Source organism: Schistocerca serialis, chromosome 2 (assembly GCF_023864345.2).
Source record: "Schistocerca serialis cubense isolate TAMUIC-IGC-003099 chromosome 2, iqSchSeri2.2, whole genome shotgun sequence".
NCBI classification, from domain to species: Eukaryota; Metazoa; Arthropoda; class Insecta; order Orthoptera; family Acrididae; genus Schistocerca; species Schistocerca serialis.
Genome location: NC_064639.1, coordinates 463,951,210 through 463,977,405, shown reverse-complemented (window position 1 = coordinate 463,977,405; position 26,196 = coordinate 463,951,210). Strand labels below are relative to the sequence as shown.

Here is a 26,196-nt window from a genome sequence, read left to right as displayed (position 1 = left end):
TACAAAAACCTTCAGCATGTAAAAGGGTGACATTGTAGGATCCACAGCTGCAACAAATACAACTGACCTCTTTGAGGATATCCACATCAAAAGCAATATCAATGACAATGGTGCAGTTGTGGCAACAATGATTACCAAAGTACAAAGGACAACTAAAACATGCAGATAGTTACATATGTTCAATAAATTAGATAAAAAACTAAGTAATGTCATATCTCAATGAGGAACTTGAAACTTTCGGAACAGGGTAGGAGCATGCAGAAGAACTATGGTTCAAGTTTAAAAGGATAATTGACTGTGCGCTGGATAGATATGTACCCAGTAGAACAGTTCATAATGGAAGCGAACATCCATAGTATTCAATCACTGCAATAAAACTTATAAAGAAGCACAGATTACTGCTTAACAGGAGTAAAACAAAGCTTAGTATACACATATATTAGTGTTCCACAGAACTTTAATGGATTTTGTGATCTGTAGTTAATAGATTATTATTGTTATTGTTTAGATAAATTTTGTAAAAAATATTGTAAACAACCACGAGTGAGCTGCTGTAGGAAAGTCAGTTCTGGGGCTCTGGGCAGCTGTTGTGGCAGATGGTTACATTGGGGTGAATGCAGTGGCATGGGAATCAGGGAAACAAATGGGTCTCTTCCATGGTATTGCAGATTATGTTCAAGGGATAGGAAAATAGCAGAACTGGAAGGGAAGATTAGAGCCCTTCAGGCTGAACTGGATAGCGCTAGGGAGGAACTGATGAGATTAGGAGGGGAGGAGGGTGAAGGCAGGTGGGAATGATAGCAAGGAACAGGGGCCACAGAAAGAGAACGGTATCAGACAGTTTCATCATTGGCACAAACAATAGATTTGCCTTGCTACCTCAGTCAGCTAAGGAAGAGGCTCAAGTAGATGTACGTGTCGTCAGCACTCAACAGACTTTCACTAGGAAATCAACTGTTGCAAAAAAAGTAGAAAGTAGGAGGAAAGTTCTGTTGTTAGGTAGTAGCCATGGGAGAGGTGTGGGCCAGATTTTGCAGGAAAAATTAGGTGACAGGTACCAGATCACAAGTATTTTCAAGCCCAGTGCATGTCTTAGCCAACTGATAGAGAATGTAGGATCATTGTGCAAAAGTTTTACAAAGCAGGATCATGTTGTGGTAGTGGGTGGAGCAGGAAACAGTACTGATTGGGATCAGGGCTACAATATTGAGTGTGACCTGGTAAAAATAGCATCTGCAACGAACCATACAAATGTTGGTTTGGTTCCTGTTTTCATGCAGTACGACCGGCCCGAATTGAACAGCTTTGTCAGGAGGGTCAATATGGAGCTATATTAGCTGCTTCAGGCGGCTACTCTGTCAAGCATAGGTTTGGTTCCTTTTGGTGGTATTGGTAGGTGGGACTTCACAAGACATGGCCTGCATCTCAATAGGAAAGGGAAGGGTAAACTGGCTGGGATGATAGCAAAATCTTTAAGGGGAGGCACTGAAACTCATGGGAGTACTTTTTTAGGCCAAGATCAGTATCCAATCATCCTACATTGATTGAAATTTAGCTTAATGAAAAGTTCAGACAGGCAGGTACTAGTGATGTGAAAATATCACAAGATTCTCATAACAGTACAGTAAAAAATAATGTTAGTATGTCACAAGATTCACATAAAAGCACAGTAAAAAATAATGTTAATACATTGCACCAGAACATCAGGGGATTAAAAAAACAAAGTAGATGAGCTTCTTGTTTGTATAGAAGATTTAGAAACTGAGGGTGGAATGGATGTACTATGCCTGTCTGAACATCATATAGTCAGAAGTATGGAAATGGTAAATAAGCTTTCAGCAGAAGTAAGTAGAGATACTATGGAAAGGAGTTGCCATATACGTTAAAATCAGTCACAGTGTGAAAAATTTTGAAACTAAAAAATTTTGCATAGAGCAACACATAGAAGCATGTGCATGTGAGCTTAAACTAAATAAAGGCACTTTTGTAATTGTAGCCGAGTATAGGGCCCCACAGGGAAATTTTCAACTACTTTTGCAAAACTTGGATTCTTTGTTGTGCTACCTGTCAGACAAAGGAAAGCAAATTATTGTTTGTGGGGATTTCAATGTAGATTTTCTGAAAGTCAGACAGAAAGCTTGACCTTGAAGTATTACTTGGTTCTTTCAATTTGACATAAGTTATTGATTTTCCTACTCGGGTGGTACAGGAAAGCACCATACTGATAGATAACATTTTCATAGACCAAGATAAATTCAATCACATAAAAACTTTTCCTTTTAAGAATAGTCTGTCTGATCACGATGCACAGCTAGTTACAGTATATGATATAGCTCCATACAGTAATGCAAAACAGTCCTCCAAAATAGCGTGTTCCATTAACGATTTAACACTTCAAAATTTTAGGGAAAGCTTGCGACTGTTAGACTGGGATGAGGTGTACAGGGAACATAATGCTAATTTAAAATTTAACCTATTTCATGATACCTCTGTGAGTATATTTGAAAACAGTTTCCCTAAGAAAACAGTGAAATATAATTGTAAGAAACCATGTGAAAAGCCATGGCTTACTAAAGGGATAAAAATATCTTGTACACAGAAAAGGGAAATGTAACTTATAGCTAGGAGGAGTAATAACCCCAAAACAATGAAACGTTATAAAAACTACTGCACTGTATTAAGAAAAGTTATTAAAAAGTCCAGAAGTATGTGCATTATGTCTGAGATTAGCACATCTGATAATAAAATTAAAACAATTTGGAATACTGTGAAAAGGGAAACAGGGCAACCGAGAGCACAGGAAGACTGTTACTATCAAACACAATGAAAAGTTTGTTAACAAGAAGTCAGAAGTAGGAAACATTTTTAATAATCATTTTTTAAGTGTTGTAAAAAAAATAGGTTTCAGCTATTCATTAGAAAACGCAAGGCAGTAAATGGAAGAGGCAGTACCTATGCAATTTGATAAAATCGAAATTCAACCCACCTCTCCTACTGAAATTAGGAAAATAATAAATTCACTCTAAAGTAAAAGCTCACATGGAACTGATGCCATTTCCAACAGAGCACTAAAAGCTTGTTCCCAACAAATAAGTAGGATTCTCAGCCACATATGTAGTAGCTCACTGAAACAAGGAATTTTTCCAGATAGACTGAAATATGCTATCGTCAAACCATCGCATAAAAAAGGGGATAGATCTGACGCTAGCAACTACTGCCCATTCTCACTTCTGACAGTTTTATCCAAAATTCTTGAAATAGTAATGTATTCAAGAGTAACATCACACACTTGTAAAACTGAAGTACTAACAAATGTCAATTTGGTTTTCAGAAAGGCTTTTCAACAGAAAATGCAGAAATACAGAAGCGTCCAATCCCGTCTGCTTTGACCCATGACATCACAAATATGGTGGAAACGACCATAAACCAAGATTCCAATATGGCGCATATAAAGTCGGTACGTACACATTATGAGGACGAAAATACATCAAAAAACAAACACACACACTTTCCACAAAAAGCCTAATGACACTAATGGGACAAGCATGGGAAATGGGGTGTTTTTGGGTGGGGGCAAACTAAATATAAACAAATTTAGACACCCACCCCCACACAAAACGACGAAAAAAACCAACATCACAAAACTCCCCAAATACCACTAAACACAATATCGTCTGGAATCGGAGGAGGGAGAAGGAGATTAGTGTTTAACGTCCCGTCGACAAGGAGGTCATTGGAGACGGAGCGCAAGCTCGGGTTAGGGAAGGACGGGGAAGGAAATCGGCCGTGCCCTTTCAAAGGAACCATCCCGGCATTTGCCTGAAAGGATTTAGGCAAAACATGGAAAACCTAAATCAGGATGGCCGGAGACGGGATTGAACCGTCGTCCTCACGAATGCGAGTCCAGTGTGCTAACCACTGCGCCACCTCATTCAGTGACTGGAATCGGACACTTCCCTTGACCTATATAGCTCAACAGCAGCTCCCGATCCCATAAATTAGGATCAAACACTTCCCTTGGCCTATATAGCTCAAAAACATCTCTCAATACCAATATCAACAAACACAGCCACACATTGGGATCGAACACTTCCCTTGACCTGCACACTGTTAACTTTATCCGTCATATCCATTCCTGAACATAATCAACAACAGATTAATTTTACTAAAATTACCACATGATGTACAGCGAACAACACTAAATTAACCTTCACACAAAATTGTTAACTCATTGAAATGAATTCCACTACAAACACAGCCGACACTCGAACAATTCTGGATAATGAGCAAAAGCAAACTGAGTCCATTACACCACACAAATGAAAACCCTGAACATACCACCAGAGATCATAACAAACCACAACACGATGACATCTACAAACACACCACACTTACAAACCAAACTCCGCACCGTCATGATGGCACACACGACAACACCCTTATGTCACGGGTCAAAGCTGATGCGTGGGATCAGACGCTTCTGTCAACCCGAAAATGCTATATATGCTTTCACTGATCAAATATTAAATGCAATGAATAACTGAACAGCACCCATTAGGATATTTTGTGATCTCTCAAAGGCTTTTGATTGTGTGAATCATGAAATTCATCTGGATAAGCTTAATTATTGTGGTATGAGTGGGACAGTGCACAAATGGTTTAATTCATACTTAACTGGAAGAATGCAGAAGGTTGAAATTAACAGTAAAGATAAGTCTACAAAAACCACCAGAGTCCTCTAACTGGGGAGCTATCAAGAATGGTGTCCCACAGGTTTTAGTCTTGGGTCCCTTATTGTTCTTAATATATATTAATGACTTGCCACTCTGTATTCATGAAGATGCAAAGTTAGTTCTTTTTGCTGATGATGCAAGTATAGTAATGACACCCAAGAAGCAAGAATCAGCTGAGGAAATTGTAAATAATGTCTTTCAGAAATTATTTAGTGGTTCTCTGCAAATGGAGTCTCACTAAATTTTGAGAAAACACAGTTTATACAAGAAGAAATAAATCTCAGGTGAACAGCCTGGTATGAGTGTGCATAGGACACAATATTTCGGTAATCAACCATGTTGCTGGCATCAGGTGCGCTGATGTACATCACCACACCTGATAGCCAAAATATTGTGTCCTAGACACTCGTACCAGGCTGTTCACCCAAGATTTATTTCGTCATAAAATACGCCTAGAGAAACTGAAGAATCACAACAGTTTATACAATTCTGTACAGGAAATGGTATAACACGATTGATAAATATAGACTATGCACGGAAGTCTGCTGCTAAGGTAGAATACTCAAAATTTCTGGGTGTGTGCATCAATGAGAAATTGAATTGGAAAAAACACATTGATGATCTGCTGAAACGGTTAGGTTCAGCTACTTATGCTATTAGGGTTATTGCAAATTTTGGTGATAAACATATCAGTAAATTAGCCTACTAAGCCTATTTTCATTCACTGTTTTCATATGGCATCATATTTTGGGGCAATTCATCATTAAGAGAGAAAATATTCATTGCACAAAACTGTGTAATCAGAATAATAGCTGGAGCCCACCCAAGATCACCTTGCAGAGATTTGTTTAAGGAATTCGGGATATTCACAGTACCTTCGCAATACATATGGTCACTTATGAAATTTGTCATTAGTAACCTATCCAAATTCAAAAATAACAGCGAAGTGCATAGCTACAACACTAGAAGAAAGGATGATATTCAGTATTCTGGATTAAATCTCACTTTGGCACAGAAAGGGGTGAATTAAGCTGCCACAAAAGTCTTTGGTCATTTGCCAAATAGTATTAAAGGTCTGACAGACAGCCAACCAACATTTAAAAGCAAATTAAAAGAATTTCCGAATGACAACTCCTTCTACTCAATAGATGAATTCTTAGATATGAAGTAGTAAAAAAAAATTAATTAATTATTTATTTTGTGTAAAGAAAACTTAAGTTAAAGTGACATGTTCCACATCATTACGAAATGTCGTATTTATGATCTATGTAACAAGGATTAATGTAGTGTACAGGTAGAGATATGCGGAATGAAATGCGTTTGGGTGTCCAGAAAGAAATGTGTGAAGTTTTCAATGACCAGTGCAGCAGAATCTTGTCAAATGATATTTCACAAAATCCAAAGAAATTTTTGTCATATGTAAAGGCTGTCAGTGGCACCAAAGTTAGTGTCCAGTCCCCAGCGAATGAGACTGGACAGGAAATTGAGGGTAGCAAAGCAAATCCCTTTTTCAATGTCCCTTTACAAAGGATAACCCAGGAGAATTGTCGCAATTTTATTCTTTTACCACTGAAAAGCTGAATGAAGTATTAGTGTCATGTTACTGAGAAACAGCAGAAATCATTAAAACTGAACAAAGCTCTAGGGCTCGATGGAATCCCTGTTAGATGGTATACTAAAATTGCAGCTGAGTTAGCCCCTCTAATAACTATAATGCACCATAGATCTCTTGATATTGACTGAAGACCACAACAACAACAGATCTCTTGAACCAAAAACTGTGCCCAGTTCTTAGAAAAAAGCACAGGTCACAGCCATCTACAAGAACAGCAGCAAAACAATCCTCAAAACCCATCCAGTATTCTTGACATCGATTTGTTGTAGAGTCTTAGAACATATTCTGAGTTCCAACGTAATGAGGTACCTTGAACAGAATGAACTCCTCAATGCCAGTCAGAACACAGTATAAAAACTTCGATCATATGAAACACAACTTGCACTTTTCTCAGGCGATGTCCTGAAAATGTTGGATGAAGGCAGTCAGGTAGATGCAGCATTTCTTGATGGTCAAAAAGCATATGACTCAGTACCACATCTACACTTATTGTCAAAAGTACAATCATACAGACATCAAGCGATATTTGTGACTGGATTGATGACTTATTTGGTATTGAAGACACAGCATATTATCTTGGATAGTATGCCATCGTAAGATGTAGAAGTAACTTCAGGTGTGCCCCAGCGAATTATGTTGGGACCCTTGCTGTTCATGACGTGTATTAATGACCTTGCAGACAATATTAATAGTAACCTCGCTTTTTGCAGATGATGCAGTTATCTAGAATTAAGTACTAGCTGCATAAAAATTCAGTCAGATCTCGATAAGATTTCAAAGTATTGCAAAGACTGGCAACTTGCTTTAAACATACAGAAATATAAAACTGTACACTTCACAAAACAAAATATGTAGCATTGTATAACTATAGTATCAATGAGTCACTGTTGGAACCAGACACTCATACAAATACCTGGGTGCAGCACTTTGTACAGATGTGAAATTTAATGATCACATAGGCTCAGTTGTGGGTAAAACAGATGGTAGACTTCGGTTCATTGGTAGAATACGGGGGAAAGTATAACCAGTCTACAAAGAAGTTTGTTTACAAATCACTTGTGGAACCAGTTCTAGAATACTACTCAAGTGTGTGGGGACCCATAAAAGATAGGACTAATAGGGATATTGAACGTATACAGAGAAGGGCAGCATGAATGGCCACAGGTTTGTTTGATCCATGGGAGAGTCTCACAGAGATGTTGAAGGAACTTAATTGGAAAATTCTTGAACATAGGCATTAACTATATTGAGAAAGCCTACTAACAAAGTTTCATGAACCGGCTTTAAATGATGACTCTTGGAGTATACTACAATCCCCTATGTATCACTAACATTGAAATTGAGAAATAAGGTTCAAATAATTACTGCACACACAGAGGCATTCAAACAATCATTTTTCCAATGCTCCATATGTGAATGGAACAGGAAGAAACCCTAATAACTGGTACAGTGGGACGTACCCTCTGCCATGCATCTCATGGTGATTTGCAGAGTATAGACATAGATGTAGAATATTAATGGCGAACATGTAAGCAGAATACAGAGCAGTTTGTAAAGAACTATGTACCACGTGCACATGTAGCCATATTAAATCATCAGCAAATTCTGCAACAGAGCTGACTGGAGGGAAGCAGATCATTCGACATGATTGGTTCAAATACCCTAGATCCTCTTGGGCAGATGTGGCTGGAAATCATAGTTTGTTAACACTAATAGATCATTTTTCACACTACACAGAAATTATAGCTATTTCGAATCAAAAAGCTGAAACAGGGGACGCAAGCCCTGGATTAAGTTCAATACTACAGAGACATCAATTACTAACTTCAGGTCAGAACAGATAAAGCAATTTTGTCATTTGTTACAAATTCATAAATTAAGAACAAGTGTGTTACACCCATAAAAGAATGGCAAAATGGGCTGAGTTCATCTACATCTACACAGATACTCTGCAAGTAATCGTATGGTGCGTGCCGGAGGGTACTACTAGTCATTTCCTTTCCTGTTCCACATGCAAATACAGCAAGGGGAAAATGACTATCTATAAGGATCTGTATGAGCCCTAATTTCTCAAATCTTATCTTCGTGGTCCTTACACACAATGTACATTGGTGGCAGCAGAGTCATTCAACAGTCGGTCTCAAATTCTAGTTCTCTAAATTTTCTCATTACTCCATGCTTCATTCCCTCAACAAGCTGTTAGCAGCACAGAATGGGCTCATTAATGCAGAACACTTGTTCCATCATATTCAATGATACGGCACTGGGTACAAGCACAAAGGCGTGGTAATAGGAATTTTGTGCTGGGTAACTTTCTTAATCCTGGTCATTGCTCAGTGGCCTAACCCAATTATCAGTGGACAGTCATCTGCCAAATCCTTCTCTTAGTCCATTGCCCACAACACAATGGATTGAACATATGGCTTGACAGAAGTAACAGGACATTGTGGTTGTACTAGCAGTCATACATTGTGTATATGGAAGACGAATACACAATGTGCTGTAATGTGTAAATAGTAGAGCGAGAGAGAGAGAGAGAGAGAGAGAGAGACCATAATGCATAGTTTTACCATATCTTTTCAGTAGTTCACTGGTTCAGTACCAGCCAGGACTTCAGAGGACCAAATTCTTCCAAGGGGACACAAAGTTATGAGACTTCGGCATCAGGCAGACCATTAGCAACCAGTCAAAAGGTATGTTGACCAGCCACCTAAGCAATTCTGCCCCTGGGTGCTGCAGTAACTCTGCCGTTGTGTTCAGCACCACAGTACTCTACCAGCAACAGCAGACTACACTAGTACATCCTGCAACACGATACATCATCATTTGCACAACCCACTATGTGAAGGGGTATACCTGGCCAGTGCGTGTATATATGATGCCAGCTCAGTCACTAGTGACTGAAACCTTTGGCGTCACGCATTCAGCCAGTCCAGTCCCCACATCAGTGATCGGTCAAATGTGTGGCCAAGAAGTGACAGTCTCAATGAACAGCATGATCAACTAGGTGAAACCACTGGTCTACAAGCCTTCAAATAACGCTAACGGTTCTACAGTACAAATTAGATATGACAAGGTGAAGCCACCCATTGGGTGCAATCACCTGAAACTCAAGCCAGTCTCAAAGAGTCAGATTTCACTGAGAGTATCTGCAAGCCCTGCCAATCACCTTGAGGCACAGGCAGCATACACCAGCTCAGTTGTACGAGGGTTGGAACTTAAATAGTGGCATCTATTTATTCACAACCGATACAAAAGAGTTACATGTTTGCACCTGTTACTGTCCTTCAAAGTAGTCACCAGCATTGTGTAGAGCCAGTTGCCAGCGATCTGGAAGGCGTAGTATACCGTTAGCAGAGCCTGTTCTGTTGATGGTGCAAATGGAGAGGTCTAAAGTTATGGTGATTCTCGTGTACGACTACGATGGTGTGATCCTAAAGCATTACGTTCCTCCATGGCAGACCATCAATGCACAGTATTACTGCACGTTTTTGATGCATCACCTGCGGCCAGATTTGTGAAAGAAACGGCGACACTTTCTGCGCAGCCCACCCATTATTTTGCATGACAATGCACGGGTGCATACAGCGCATGCTGTGGCTGCTCTGCTTGGTCGATAGGACTGGGAAGTACTGTACCATTCACCATACTCCCCGGACTTAAGTCCTTGTGACATCGATTTGATACCGAAGATGAAGGAACCACTTCATGGCATTCGTTTCAGAACTGTTCCAGAGATTTGACAGGCAGTAGACCGCCTCATTCGCACCATCAACAGAACAGGCTCTGCTAATGGTATACTACGCCTTCCACATCGCTGGCAATAGGCTCTACACAATGCTGGTGACTTGTTTGAAGGGCAGTAACAGGTACCACCATGTAACTCTTTTGTATCGGTTGTGAATAAATAGTTGCCACTATTTAAGTTTCAACCCCTGTATAACTTCCTTGCATCAGTAAGTCCTTCGCTGCACTGTGTTGTCACTACATTCCATTGTCTCAGCATACTCACCCACTGCCTGCCGGCATGGTTGACTAGGAGGCCACAGTCATCAACCTCGTGTATAGAAGCATTGGTTAAAAAAGGTGGTTGATGCTGAGTAAGTACTCTTGACTCTGAGCTCACCCCAATGCTGTAGATATGATCCCACAGTTCCCTGTACAAGCCACTTTGGAGACAGAAGTGCACATCCTGCAACACTGATGGTGTAGCAGTCGTAGCACAATGCAGTCACTACATCATGAACCCAAATTTATTTAACAAGACCAGGTAACAAGATATGTAAATACGTCTTTCCCTCTCCTTCCCTGTTTCCTGACGAAGCAGCCGTTGGTTGCGAAAGCTAGAATTTTGTGTGTATATTTGCGTTTGTTTGTGTGTCTATCGACCTGCCAGCGCTTTCGTTTGGTACGTCACATCATCTTTGTTTTCAGATATATTTTTCCCACGTGGAATGTCTCCCTCTATTATATAAATATATTTATGGAGTGATAAATTAAAGACCAAGAGACAAAGCGGAATTGGTGGTCACTACCCACGATACTGTGCAAGAGAATGCTAACTACAATCCTAACTATACTGTGGCAAGCCAGGAGCCTGCATCATTCTGCAGAAATAAAGAGGTGACTTCTATACATTCCAGCTCAAGACGAGCACGAAAAGGATTAAAAACTAATTTATGGGAATAAATATATATTTACAAAGTTGAATAGTTGCAGTTTTCTGTAATCATATTCAATACATTGTCACATGAAAATCAAAGCATTGTACTGAAAAGACATTGCGAGTGGAAACAACAGTGGCAGTCACATGTTCCATATCATAATATTTACTGTGAATTTGATCTATGAACAAGGAACTAACTAACTAAAGGCGTCAGGCCTGGAAGAGCGCTCAAAATGCCTGATGACTAAAGCAACTGCTTGTAGTAAGCAGTAAGTTCGAGAGCCCCTCTGGCAGAAATTTTCAGTTTCCATTAAATGTTTACAAAAACTGGGCAACATAATTAAACTTAATTCGGAACTCAAACAAGCCTGTAGGCTGATAAGCCTACATTTACGTACGAGGATAAGATAATCGAAAAATACTGCGGGAATCTTAGTATACCTTGGTAACTTCATAGAATTTCGAAAATTATGTAACGTATGAATCGGAGCAATGATGAAATTATAAAATGGAATTATGAAGACAACATATTTGACACAATTCAACTCAAGAGTCAAGAAATGCAACAGTTCTAAAGAAACTATTTGCTTGCAAGGCAATAATGCTGGCACACCCCCGTTAGAGCATATAATTAAAGTGGTGAGGAGATTCATAATTCTATCTTCGTTAAGTCTTCGCGGTGGGATCAACAGACAAGATTATATGGAAGAAGTATTATCCTCAAATTGGAACTGTTAAATTTGCGGGTTTATTTGTAACATCTTGTTCATCAAAGTTATGCACAGTTTGTAAACTGTTATAAATCTACTTCGCTTGAGATCACGAATCGTATATCAAATTAATACCTACATAGGTTTAAGTTCAAGTCTATAAAAGGCATAACAAATTTTCTTTCTGTACAGTGGTTTTCGAGTAGGGAAAAGGAAGTTATTAATAGGCAGAATTATTTTTAGTGCCATTTGAAGTACATTACCATATAAGATATACTATCATTTGAAGTATTCTAATTTTTGGTGCTGTTTATTTGTCGCAGCTAATAGCAGTACTGAGCCACTTTTAACTGTTTCTCTTGCTTTAAACTCCTATTTGAAAATGCATGTCTTTCTTCACCACAGATACAAACATTATACTGATATATCGATAAATCAACGCTGTGCAATAGATGTCATACAAGAGCATACTTTTCGTCTTATCGATAGTCGATAACTATCGAGTACGATACTTACCATATACTGTGTTGCTGTTTTGTTATTTATTATTATTACTGTGGGCGTTGGGAAGAGCGGAACTGTAAAGTGGAATAGTAGCGGTGCAGTCCGTGCTTGAAACAATAGTGTCGTGCAAACATTTGCGCAATGACAGCACCCATGGAGAGAATACAAGTCTTAGACACTATTGAAAAAGATATTATAACATGTCTTCAAAGTGCTGGTCAGTAATATTGGCTTTAATATTCACATCCAGACATTTCATTTTGTTGATCGCACAACACACATTCTAATTCTCGACAGAATAACATAGTTGTGGAAGTGCGAGTAATTGACGTGCCCCTGTGTAGTTCGGAAACTATTGTATGTAACAATGACTTTATAGTGCTAGCTAAAGATACCGTGTATTTGGAGTTAATAACTGTGTAGGCCCATTAAACACTGTTTATTATTTAGTGTTCTTTTTTTTTATGAGAAAAGGTGTACTCAATATTTGAAGATGGTCAACTCCACCAAGAAAGTTTGAATGACGCGTTGGTCTTTTTTAGTATCAACTTTTTCCTTGTACTGTGTATCTGTAAGTGACGTATGTAATTATTCATATGACGACAAACAAGTATTGTTGTCATCAAAGTATCTACATGAATTCATTCTTGCACCTCAGAGAGAAATCTGTTTTCTTACATATGTGTAATACGAGGTAATATAAAATACTAGTTGTATATTTTGCAATCTTTGATTGACTTAGTTTAAGAAGGGACACGAAATCGTTTAAAATCATTGAGTATTTGTCAGAAATCATACTTTTGTATCCACACCTCAGTGACCCGTCAATTTGATGGGGATTGCAACAGCGCATCCAAGCCTCCAAGAACAACTGCTAGGAATTTAGTTATAGAACTTTTATGTTGATTCAGTTAATGAAAGAGTTGGTTTACTATTGTGTTTCAAATATAATGGGCTACTCATTCCGAAATGCTTAATCACATTGTCAAACATTTAAGTATTCTATTATTATTCTCATTAAATCAAGGTGTCTGTCTGCTAACTTGTACAGTGATATGAGATGTGTGTCATGACAAAGAAATAGCCTGCTCAAATCCATGAGATACCTTGCTAATAAGCTCCTGGTTCATTAATATGTATAAATACAGTGGATAACTAACATTCTTATAATAGGCTAACACGTATCAAATGATGACTAGATATTCCATGTCAGTTGTTCTAATTTTGTACATCATTCTCAACTTACAATATGAGATTCTGTTTGCATTTGGTGTGTAGCTGCCTGTTCATAGTAAAGGCAACTCTGCAAATTCTAAAGTCCTCAATATTCAGTACTTGGACAAGGAGCTCCTTAAGTCAAGGCTGTCGAATGTTTGTGACTATGATGTGAATGTTTGTATTATTTTGCGCTGTGCCAGTGTCACTCATTCATATTAACTGAAGCATACTACTTGCCAGTTCACAACCAAACTATCACCATTTAACTTAACCTAAACCTCAGGCTTTGCTACAGATCAATATTTCACCACATCTGAGATTTGGTATTCACATTCGTTGGCTTTGCCAACTCATAACCAGACTGTCACCTTCCAGTCTGACATAGGCCTTTAGCCACACCACTGATCAATGTTACCACAACCTACATCCCCAAAACTGACACAGATGCATAAGAAATACTGCTAGTGTTGTGTTGTCTTTGTGCTTGCACACATAAGTCACATACCACATAATCTTTGTATTATGGGACGAAGCTGATGTCCAGTATGAGTAGGTTCAGCTGACCCAAATATTCACAATCCAGGTAGCATTATATCTTGAATTAATTTTTGTTGAAAGTTCTGCTTTTGGTGAGCTTTTTAGTTGGTTTTTATAAGGTCTGCTAGCTTCAGGATGGAATGGTTTCTTGAAATAATAGAGGCAAATGGAAAAGGCAAGAACTGAAATTGAGAGTAGCAAAACAAAAGCAGAAATGCTTAACTTTGTTTTCCAATGTTCCTTTACAAAGGAAAACCTAGGATTATTGCCCCAGTTTAGTTCTCGTACTATTGGAAAGATGAGTGAAATAGATATTAGTGTCAGTGGTGCTGAGAAACAGCTGATATTTCTAAAGTTGAACAAAGCTGCAGGGCCCATTGGGATCCCTATCAAATTCTATATCCAATAGACCCTCTGTTAACTGTAATCCATCATAGATCCTTCAAACCAAAAACTGTGCTCAGTAGCTAGAAGAAAGCATAGGTCACACCTGTCTATTGGATGTCCTCCACAAAACTACCATCCAATACCCATGACATGCATTTGTTGTAGAATCTTAGAACATATTCTGAGCTCGAATATAATGAGGCATCTCGAACAGAATGACTCCTCCCATGTCAACCAGCAAGGATTTCGTGAACATAGATCAAGTGAAACCCAACTCATACTTTTCTCATAATACATCCTGAGAGCAGCAGATCAAAGCAGTCAGGTAATGCAATATTTCTCAATTTCTGAGAAACATTTGATTCAGTGTTGGGTATCAGACCAAATTTGTGACAGGATGGAGGATTTCTTGGTCGGGGGATGCAACATGTTACCTTGGATGGAGAGTCGCCATATAATGTAGAAATACTAGAGCTATCCAGAAAGTAACAGACATTTTGAAATAAACGAAATAACTATATGGAAAATCCAATTTTTATTGCATATATTTTAAAGGTATAATCGTAAACCTTTTTTTATGTAATCACCATTCGAATTGAGGCACTTATCATGCCATGGCATGTCTTTCAATACCAACTCTGTGGAAATCTGCTGCCTGCAACTACAGCTACTAGTTACAACAGCATGCAGTTTAGTTAAAAGCGTTGTGTAGTGAGGCATTTCTTCATTGCTGGGAAGAGGTGGTAGTCACTCGGCTCCAAATGCGAGCAATATGGTGGATGATCAAACACCTCCTATACAAAACCTTGTAGGATCTCTCAGGTACAATTGACCATATGTGCACCTGCGTTGTCATGAAAAATCAAAACTTTTCAGCAAGGTTACCCCAATACTTATGTTGTATGACCTGCATTAACTTGTCAGTGCTTGGCAATTTCTCTCTGAGTTAATTGTCGTGCCCTGTTCAAGGAAATCAATGAGAATCACTCCCTTAGAGTCCCGAAACAGAGTAACCATGACTATTCTTGCTGACAGTGTTTGCAAATACTTCCTTGGGAGAATTTGTATGCCCCCATTCCCTTGACTGCCGTTTAGTTTTACTATTGACGTGCTTCACCCAGTCTTGCCCCCAGTTACAACACAATCGCTAATTTTGTTACCATTTTTCTTGTAATCTTTAAGGAAGGACATTGCTGCAGCCAGTCTGTTTTTTGTGGTTGTGGGAACCCACCTAGCACAAAATTTGTGGTAACCAAGCTGCTTCCCCCAGTTCTATGCATCAAACTTCATGAAATTTGGGGAAAATGTTGCGAAAGTTCTGTAATCATAAAATGACGATTTTCACGAATTTTGTCGTTGATTCTCATCCCAAGTTTGTTAGTCACAAAGCTAAACCTACCACCACAGTCCTCATCGTGAACATTGGTATGGCCATTTTTAAAATCGGCCCATCATTGCCTCACTCACCTTTCACTTATTCCTATTCTGCACACATCACAAAGGTCACAATAAATTTCAATTGATTTACAGTTTTTTGCCAATAAAAACCTAATCACACAATATACCTCGCAAGTGGCAGGACATTCTGATGTAATGCACATTTTAACACGTCACAGAAAGCAAAGTAGCAGATGCACAGACCACATGTTACCACAACTTGATGCTTACTGAGTGTAGAAACATTGTGGCACCAAGATGGCAGCTGTAGCTGCACCCACTGCCACAATAGACCAAAACATCTGTTACTTTCTGGATAGCCCTTGTAACCTCAGGTGTACGCCAGGAAAGTGTGTAGAGTCACTTGCTGTTTATGTTGTATTATAATGCTCTTACAGACAATATTAATACAAACCCCAGACTTCTTGCAGATGATGCAGTTATCTACAGTGATGTACAGTCTGAATCGAGCTGTACAAATATTCAGTCAGGTGTGGATAAGATTTCGAGGTGCAAAGATTGACAGCTTATTTTAAATGTTCAGAAGTATAAAATTGCGCATTTCACGGAACAAAAAAAAAAAAAAAATGTAGTGTCCTGTAAATATAATATCAATGAGTCACTGCTGGAATCTGTGAATTCATACAAATACATGAGTGGGAACATTTAGTTGGAACATGACATGGGATCACCGTCTAGGCTGAACTGTGGGCAAAGCAGCTAGCAGACTTCATTAGTAGAATACCATAGAAATGCAATCAGTCTACAAAGGAGATTGCTTATGAATCACTCATGCAACCCATCCTAGAATATTGCTCAAGTGTGTGGGACTTGTACCAGATAGGACTACAAGGATATTGTACATATTTAGAGAAGTGCAACACAACTGGTCTCAGGTTTGTTTGACTGCAGGAGTGTGTCACAGAGATGAAGAAACTGAGCCAGCAGACTCTTGAACATAGACAGAAATTATCCCATAATTTTTTCCTTGGTAATTAGATACCATCTCAGAAAGGTCGCCTGTAATGCATTTTGTTTAACATTCATTAAAAACAACACATTTTTCTATACAAGATACCTTCATTTCTTTTTCATTGTTGTTCTATATGCCCAGAATTATCCATGATATGTTCAATTAATATTTTATAAATGAAGAAATGTAGCTGTTTATTATTCTCTGCCTACTGTTGTGTCATGATTACACAATGCATTTTGATGGTGATAGAAATACTTTATACTGAATGGAGCTGTACAAATATTCAGCCCAATCTTGACATGATTTCAAGTCCTGCAATGATTGACAACTTGTTTTAAATGTTCAGAAATGTATAATTGCAAAAAATATAGTATCGTATAGGTATATTTTCAGTGAGTCACCTTTGGAATATGTAAATTCATACAAATAACTGAGTATAGATGCAAGACTTGTCCCATACATCCTCCCACCTCCACCTACTCCAGACTGGTCACTAGCATAACTTGTCCCATCAAAGGCAGGGCTACCTGTGAAACCAGTCATGTGATCTAAAAGCTGAGCTGCAACCACTTTGCTACATTCTTCATGGGCGTAACAACCAATGGGCTGTCTATTCACATGAATGGCCACCAACAAAATGTGGCCAAGAAACGGCTGGACTACCCCATTGGTGAGCACGCCGTCCAACAAGAAACGTTCTTCATTTCAATGACTACTTCACATCCTGTGCCACCTGGACCATTCCTACTAACACCATCTTTTCTGACTAGCACAGGTCGGAACTCTCCCTGCAATATATCCTACTGTCCCATAACCCTCCTGGCGTCAACCTTCGTCATTGCCCTCACCCATCCAGCCCTTTCTCTGATTGCATTCCAGCATTATGCAGCTCTCTATCCCACCAATGCACCCAGTCTTTTTATTTTTCCCCTTTTTCACTACTCCCCCCTCCCCCTCCTGCCCTCCATCTAACCTTCTGGTTGCATCTAGCTGCCCTACCCTCTCTCCATTTCATCCCTGTATGCTCCCACAAGCAGGACTTTAACATCCTCCAACCCCACCCTGCTATCCCTCCGCCTCCCTGCCACAGTCTCCTCCATACCTCTGCCACCCAGTTGCCTCTCCCATCATGCTCTGCTGCTTGCAGTCTGATACCAATAACCAGAGACCCTGGTCATTTGTGTGTGAGTTGCATTTGTGTGAGTGCGTGTATGTATGTTATCTATTTCCAATGAAGGTGTAGTTGGCTGAAAACTCACTCTCTGGGGGGCAGGCATTATCATGCAGAAGGATAATGCCATTGGACAACATGTTTCGACGTGATGGCTCTTCTAAGGTTCTGTAAAGTGGCTTGATAACACTGGGCATCGATGGTGGTTCACCGTTCCAGGAACTCGACAAGCAGTGTGAAACCACACTGGTGCTATACAACATCAAATGGTGCACACTCGTCAGTCTCGCTACCAATAGATGGCGCCACCATACCTGCAGTAAAGTCGTGCCACCTTACGTATAAGGTAAAGGTAGATGCACTAACCAGGTTTCGTTTGAATGAACATCATAGCTCTGCAGATGTTGAAGAGATTGAAGAAATGTGTAACGAGATAAAATAAATTATTCAGGTTGTTAAGGGAGACAAAAATTTAGTAGTGTTGGATGACTGGAATTTGTTTGTAGGAAAAGGAAGAGAAGGAAAAATAGTAGTTGAATGTGGACTTGGGGGAAAGATATGAAAGAGGAACCCGTCTGGTGGAATGGTGCACATAGCATAATTTAATCATGATGAACACTTGGTTTAAGAATCATGAAAGAAAGCTGTATATGTAGAAAAGACCTGGAGACACGTGGAGGTTTTACATTGATTATATAATGGTAAAACAGAGATTCCAGAATCAGATTTTAAGTTGTAAGACCTTTCCAGGGCCAGATGTGATCTCTGACCACAATTTTTGGTTATGAACTTTAGATTAAAACTGAAGAAACTGCAAAAAAGGTAGGAAATTAAGGAGATGGGATCTGGGTAGGTTGAATGGACCAAAGTTGCTGAGAGTTTCAGAGGGAGCATTGGGCAACAGTTGATTAGAACATGGGAAAAGAATGTGGAGGAGATGGATGGGTAGCTTAAAGAGGTGAAATAGTGAAGGCAGCAGAGGATCAAATAGGTAAAAAGACAAGCCACAGTAGAAATCCTTGGATAAAACAAAAGATGCTGAATTTAATCTGTGGAAGGACAAAATATAAAAAATGCAGCAAATGAAGCAGGCGACAGAGAATACAAACATCTAATTAATGTGATTGACAGGAAGTACAAAATGGCTAAGAAGGAATGGCTAGAGGACAACTGTCAGGATTTAGAAATGTATTTCACTAGGCGAAAGATATATACTGCGTATAGTAAAATTAGAGGCCTTTGAAGAAAAGAGAAGAAGCTGTATGAATATCCAAGAGCTCAAATGGAACACCAGTCTTAAGCAAATAAGGAAAAGCCAAAAGGTGGAAGGACTACATAGAGGGTCTATACAAGGGAAATGTACTTGAGGGCAATATTATGGAAATGGAAGGGGGAGTAGATGAAAATGAGATGGGAGATACGATACTGTGAGAAGAATTTGACAGATCACTGAAAGATGTAAGTCGAAACAAGGTCCCGGGAGTAGATGACATTCTGTCAGAACTACTGATAGCCTTGGGTGCAAGATTCATGAAGCAGGCAAAATATCCACAGAGTTCAAGAAGAATGTAATAATTCCAATTCCAAAGAAAGTATTTGCTGACATGCGAAAAAAAATTACTGAACTTTCAGTTTAATAAGTCATGGTTGCAAAATAATAAGACAAATTCTTTACAGAAGAATGGAAAAAAGCAAGTAGCAGCCGACCTCGGGGAAGATCAGTTTGCATTCCGGAAAAATGTAGGAATACAGAAGGCAATGCTTACCCTATGACTTACCTTAGAAGGTAGGGTAAGGAAGGGTAAAGCTATGTTTATAGCATTTGTCAATTTAGAGAAAGCTTTTGACAGTGGTGACCAGAATACTCTCTTTGAAATTCTGAAGATAGCAGGGGTAAAATACAGGGATCAAGACTATGTACGACCCATACAGAAACCAGAAAGCAATTATAAGAGTCGAGGTGCTTGGAAGGAAAGCAGTATTTGAGAAAGGAGTGAGACAGGCTTTCAGCCTATCCCCTATGTTATTCAATCTGTACACTGAGCAAGCAGAAAAGGAAAACAAAGAAATATTTGAAGTAGAAATTAAAGTCAAGGGAGGAGAAATAAAAACTTTGGGGTTTGCTGATAACATTGTAGTTCTGTCAGAGGTGGAAAGGACATGGAAGATCAGTTGAACAGAATGGAGAGTGTCTTGAAAGGAAGGCAGCAAAATAGCTGAAGTAGAGAGGATATAAAATGAAGATTGGCAATGGCACGAAAATTATTTCTGAAGAAGAGAAATTTAACATCGAATATATATTTAACCATTGGGAAGTCTTTTCTGAAGATATTTATCTGGACTTAACCATGTATGGAAGTCAAACATGGTCATTAAACACTTTAGGCAAGAAGAGAACAACAGCTTTGAAATGTGGTGCTTCAGAAGAATGCTGAAGGTTGGATTGTTAGATCATGTGACTAATGAGGAGGTATTGAAGACTTCGGGAGACAAGAAATTTGTGGTGCAACTTAACTAAAAATAAGGGATCAGTTGATAGGACACATTCTGAGACATCAAGGAGTCACCAGTTTAGTATTCGAGGGAAATCTGGGAGGTAAAAATGATAGAGGGTGACCAAAAGATGAGTACAGTAAGCAGGATGAGTACAGTAAGCAGATTCAGAAGGACGTAGGTTGCAGTAGTTATTCGAAGATGGTGATGCTTCGCAGGATGGGGTAGCACGGAGAACTGCATCGAATCAGTATTCGGACTGAAGACAACAACAACAACAACAACAACAATAATAAGAAGCCACTGTTGTCCGTGTTGTACTTGCCATGCAATCAAGTCTCTAATATTTATCCATGGCCATTGTATCATGAAGAGTGCTTAAGAGGATGTATTAGGTACATTTCACTAAATGCATACATTTCATAATCAACAGGAGCTCAACCACCCAGGTAGCTGTGTGTGTTCACCAAGCTGCATCTAGAAAAGGAAGGGGGTGGGGTGGTATGTTATGGTAACCCCAAATCAAATCTATCCAGTGGATTAAAGATGTCTGGATGCGGTTTTTAGATGGTTTCCCCCATCTCACTAGGTGAATAGCAGGCTGTTTCCCAGATACATGCTACACAGATATTTAGAAAACTTTCTCACACTTGTCGGTAACTATCAACCTGAAAATTCCTGGCAAATTAAAATGGACCATGACCCAAACTCGACCTGTCTCAGTCCAGCACACAGTTTTATCACGCAAGGAAGTTTCATATCAGCACACACTCCATTGCGGAGTAAAATTTTCATTCTGGAAACATCCCCAGGCTGTCGTTAAGCTGTATCTCAGCAGTTTCCTTTCTTCAATAAGTGCCAGTCTCACAAGTTTCGCAGGAGAACTTCTGTGAAGTCTGGCAGGTAGGAGATGAGGTACTGGTGAAAGTAAATCTGTGAGGACGGGTCATGGGTCTGCTTGGGTAGCTCAGTTAGTAGAGCACTTGCCAATCAGAGATACACAGTTTTAGTTTGCTGGAAGTTTCATATTAGCGCACAGTCCGCTGCAGAGTGAAGTCTTCGTTCTGGCAATCACCAACTTGTTTCACTAATTACATCATTTTTGAGGTGATGTATTCTAGAATAGTATTCCACCTGAGCAATAGTAATAAGTAATATCCTCAGTAAATCACAGTTTGGATTCCAAAACAGTTTCTGAACAGTGTGTACATTTTGCCTGATCACCTAAAGAATTAAATAATTTATACAAGTATTAAATAACAAAATAGCATTTATCTATGGCATTTGACCATGCAAATGACAATACTCTCCTAGATAAACTAGTATTTAATGCAACTGATGGTATAGCCAGCCAATGAATAACGGTCATTTCTAACAGAAAGAACACAGAATGTTGTACTTAGTAATTCAACCAATTTAATCATTGAAGGTTCTTCTGAGTGGGGAGAAATCATATATAGAGTTCTCCGAGGTCAGTCGTAGGTCCACCATTGTTCCTCATATATGTAAACAATCTTCAGTCTAATATACAACAAGCAGAATTAATTCTTTTTATGAATGACATTAGTATTGTAATCAGTCCAAACATACATACAGTAGCAGAAGAAATGGTAAACAGTGGTTTTAAAAGTGTCATGGTTTGGTTTTCTGTGGATGCTCTCAGTCTGAATTTTGAAAAGGCACAACATATTTAGTTCTGCCCATCTAGAGAGTAACACAAGCTGAGGAAATAATAAATAGGATGGAAACTTCAAAATTTTTAGGTTGCGATATTGGTTAGAATTTAAACTGGCGGTGGGGGGGGGGGGGGGGGGGGGGGGTGTCATTTTGCAACTCAGAAAATGATTTAGTTCAGCCACTTCTGCACTTAGAATCATTGCAAATCTTGGGGAGAGACAAATCAGTAATTGACATATTTTGCATATTTTCATTCAATGACGTCATATGGAACAGTGTTCTGGGGTAATTTACCTTTACGAAATTGAGACAGAGTGAGAGCATTCACAGAAAACGAGACAATGATACTTTTAATACCACTGTTTACAATTTCTTCTGCTGCTTTACGTATGTTTGGACTGAATACAATACAAGTTTCACCCACAAAATGAACTAATTCTGCTTGTTGTGTATCAGACAGAAGTCATTTACATATATTGCTCAAAAAAAATCTGTAAGAATATGTGGTGTTCACTCATGATCATCTTGTAGATGTCTGTTTAAGAAGTTGGTCATTCTGACTACTTGCTTCTCAATATTTTTATCCCCTCATAATCAGCTGCTGTTCAAAATGAACATTGGTGAGCATAATTACTCCACATTAAACTTATCTGTAGCACAAACAGGGGCACCGATGCTGCATATAACATTTTTGATCTTTTACCCTGTGGTATAAAATGTCTGACAAACAGCAAAGTAAAATTTGATAACGGACTGAAAAAGATTCTCCTCAACAACTCTTTCTATTCCAGAGGAGAATTTATATCATTTTAATATGTAGAAGGTAATGGCTAGGAATTACTCACTCACATATGTACAATTATTTTTTTAAAAAATAAAAAATGTATAAATGTTCAGTATGTAACCATATTTAGAAATTAATTTGTGATCTGAATGTAGAATGACTTGTTTTACATCATTTGATTTATCATGCAAATGATCTGTAGAACACGATACTTACAAAATGCAGTAGAAACTGAAGACAAAGTGATTGGCAACTGTCTCCCCGTTGGACAACAGAGATGTTTCAGAGTGTGCAGCAGTATTTTAGATACATTTATAATACATACATCGAGACTGGTCATTGTTTCTTTGAACTATTGCTAAGTGCTTAAACTGGTTATGGAAATGAAAAACTCAACATTCTTTTCTGATCATTAGTTCTTTATATAAAATACATAGTTTACACTACCTACCATCTGTATAGCATTGACCTTATAGGTTTGTTTTGAGAAACAAGCAGTCACATACCTCTGCATACTATAACTTCTCATTTTCATTTTCATTGGGAACATTCGTGTCCTTAGCTTAAATGCTGATAAGAAATGATGTGTGTCTGGTTGGAGGGGAGGGGAGGGGGGAGGGGGAGTTATTGAAGCGGATATCTTTTATTATTTATAAAATATAAGTTTCAGTTGTTTTAATTATATACATCTGATAACATTTGAGCACAAATGCCGATATCCCAACATTGAGAAATCTGTAATTACTTCACACTTTCTGCTTCTTGTGAAAAGTGGCAACAAGGAACACAAGGGGGAAAATTTGTAATGTATGTGTTGCAATTAGCAGTAGTCACTTTGAATTGTTTGTATAAGCTAAGTCATTTACAGGAAAAAAGAAAAAAAAAATTTCTTCATTTCCAGGCAATGGTTATTTGCATCCAAGTAGTCAGTTTAGAGTTTTCCTCCATTCTATATTCTTATGAACAACTTATTCACTTGTGGAGCAGCTCTACAGTAAGTAAAGCAACCACATTAATGTCTCCTCATACAATCTCCATTGACTGGCTCAGGCTGCTTTTCACACATCTTACATAACAGTGGAAGAATCAGCACAACAAATCATTAAACAGTGCTATCCATGTATCTTCAAACTGCTGAAGAACCTGCACAAAGATATTTCAAGTCAATTTACTTCATGCTGCTGCTGTTTGCTTGCTCTAATTGAGTACCTTTCTGCTGCCTGATCTGTTCTGTAAATGATGATAAATAACAATTCTCTCTGTCTGTCATTGTCCATTGATCCTTATGGCATGATATTGTTGGAATACATCTTTTGTTTGAATGGGAATCCCCTGTTGTGGAATCACATTATGATAGACATTGACAGAATGTAACCAATGGAAGGTAGCTAAGCAGCTTCTATCTTTACAATGCATCATGTAAATCTTAGACATCATACTGGAAGAAGAGTATGCACTGAGGTGACACAAGTCATGGGATAGTGATAAGCACATATATAGATAGGAGCAGTATTGCATACACAAGATATAAAGAAACAATGCATTGATGGAGCTGTCATATATACTAGGGTGATCCATGTGAAAATGTTTCCAACATGATTGGCCGCATGACGTGAGAACATACTTTGAACACAGAATGGTAGTTGGAACTAGACACATGGGACATTCCACTTCAGAAATCGTTAGGGAATTCAGTATTCTTAGATCCACAGTGCCAAGAGTGTGCCAATAATACCAAACTTAAGGCATTACTTTCAACAGTGGATAACACAGCAGCTGGTGTTCTTTATTTAACAACAGAGAGCAGCAGCGTTTCTGTAGAGTTGTCAGTCCTAACAGACAAGCAACATTGCATAAAACAACCCCAAAAATCAATGTGGGATGTATGACGAATGTATCCATTCAGAGAGTGCAGCGAAATGTGGTGTTAGTGGCAGCAGATGACTAATGCGAATGCCTTTGCTAACAGCACATCACCTCTCCTGGTCTTGTGAATACATTGGTTGGACCCTAAATGACTGGAAAACTGTGGTCTGATCAGATGAGTCCCAATTTAAGTTGGTAAGAGCTGATGGAAGGGTCTGAGTGTGGTGCAGACACCACGAAGCCATGGACGCAAGTTGTCAACAAGGCACTGTGCAAGCTGATAGTGGCTCTGTAATGGTATGGGCTGTGTTTCCATGGAATTTACTCGGTCCTCTAGTTCAGCTGAACCAATAATTGAGTGAAAGTGGTTACATTCGGCTACTTGGAGATGATTTACTGCCTTATATGGACTTTGCATTCCCAAATAATGATATCATGTCACTGGGCGACAAGTGTTCACAATTAGTTTGAAGAACATTCTGGGTAGTTTGAGTGAATGCTATGGCAACCCACATTGCCTGATGTAAAACCCACCTAACATTTATAGAACATAATCGAGAGTTAAGTTTGTGCACAGCATCCTCACTGGCAACACTTTCACAATTAGGATGGCTATAGAGGCAGCTTGGCTCAGTATTTCTGTATCTACATCTACATACATACTCCGCAATCCACCATACGGTGCGTGGCAGAGGGTACCTCATACCACAACTAGTATCTTCTCTCCCTGTTCCACTCCCAAACAGAACGAGGGAGAAATGACTGCCTATATGCCTCTGTACAAGCCCTAATCTCACTTATCTTATCTTTTGTGGTCTTTCCGCGAAATATAAGTTGGCGGCAGTAAAATTGTACTGCAGTCAGCCTCAAATGCTGGTTCTCTAAATTTCCTCAGTAGCGATTCACGAAAAGAACACCTCCTTTCCTCCAGAGACACTCCAACCCGAGTTCCTGAAGCATTTCCATAACACTCGCGTGATGATCAAACCTACCAGTAACAAGTATAGTAGCCCGCCTCTGAATTGCTTCTATGTCCTCCCTCAATCCGACCTGATAGGTCTCCCTGACGTTCGAGCAGTTCTCAAGAATAGTTCGTATTAGTGTTTTATAAGCGGTCTCCTTTACAGATGAACCACATCTTCCCAAAATTCTACCAAGGAACCGAAGATGACTATCCGCCTTCCCCACAACTGCCATTACATGCTTATCCCACTTCATATTAGAGATGTGTGTGAGATGTCCACTGACATGTTGAGTCCATGCCACCTCGAGGTGCTGCACTACACTGGTCAAAAGGAAGTCCGACACCATATTAGGAGGTATCCCATAATTTTTGTCACCTCAGTGTATGTATGGTGTGAAATGTGCCTTCAAAATTATCAATCAGTATCATCAGTACTTCCCAGCATCAGAGCAGATCAT

General features: G+C 39.0%; 2 protein-coding genes across 8 annotated transcripts in view; one reads left to right on the top strand and one right to left on the bottom strand.

Moving 5' to 3' along the window:
- LOC126457370 (rho guanine nucleotide exchange factor 7) overlaps positions 1 to 12,151 on the bottom strand; it is a 127,136-nt gene extending 114,985 nt beyond the window's left edge. For 3 of the 7 annotated variants that reach the window (XM_050093616.1, XM_050093614.1, XM_050093620.1), the window contains exon 1: positions 11,988 to 12,150. The gene's annotated coding sequence lies outside the window, so the exon portion shown is untranslated. Of the gene's footprint in view, positions 1 to 8,918; positions 9,090 to 11,987 lie in introns of those variants that run through there. The other 4 variants (XM_050093618.1, XM_050093617.1, XM_050093622.1 and 1 more) reach the window with 3 other exon arrangements.
- Positions 12,152 to 12,251: 100 nt separating this feature from the next.
- The window catches only part of LOC126457371 (mediator of RNA polymerase II transcription subunit 11), a 43,993-nt gene continuing 30,048 nt past the window's right edge, over positions 12,252 to 26,196 (top strand). The window contains exon 1 of the mRNA XM_050093623.1: positions 12,252 to 12,445. Within this exon, the coding sequence (XP_049949580.1) occupies positions 12,370 to 12,445 (76 nt within the window). The 5' untranslated portion in view covers positions 12,252 to 12,369. The remainder of the gene's footprint in view (positions 12,446 to 26,196) is intronic.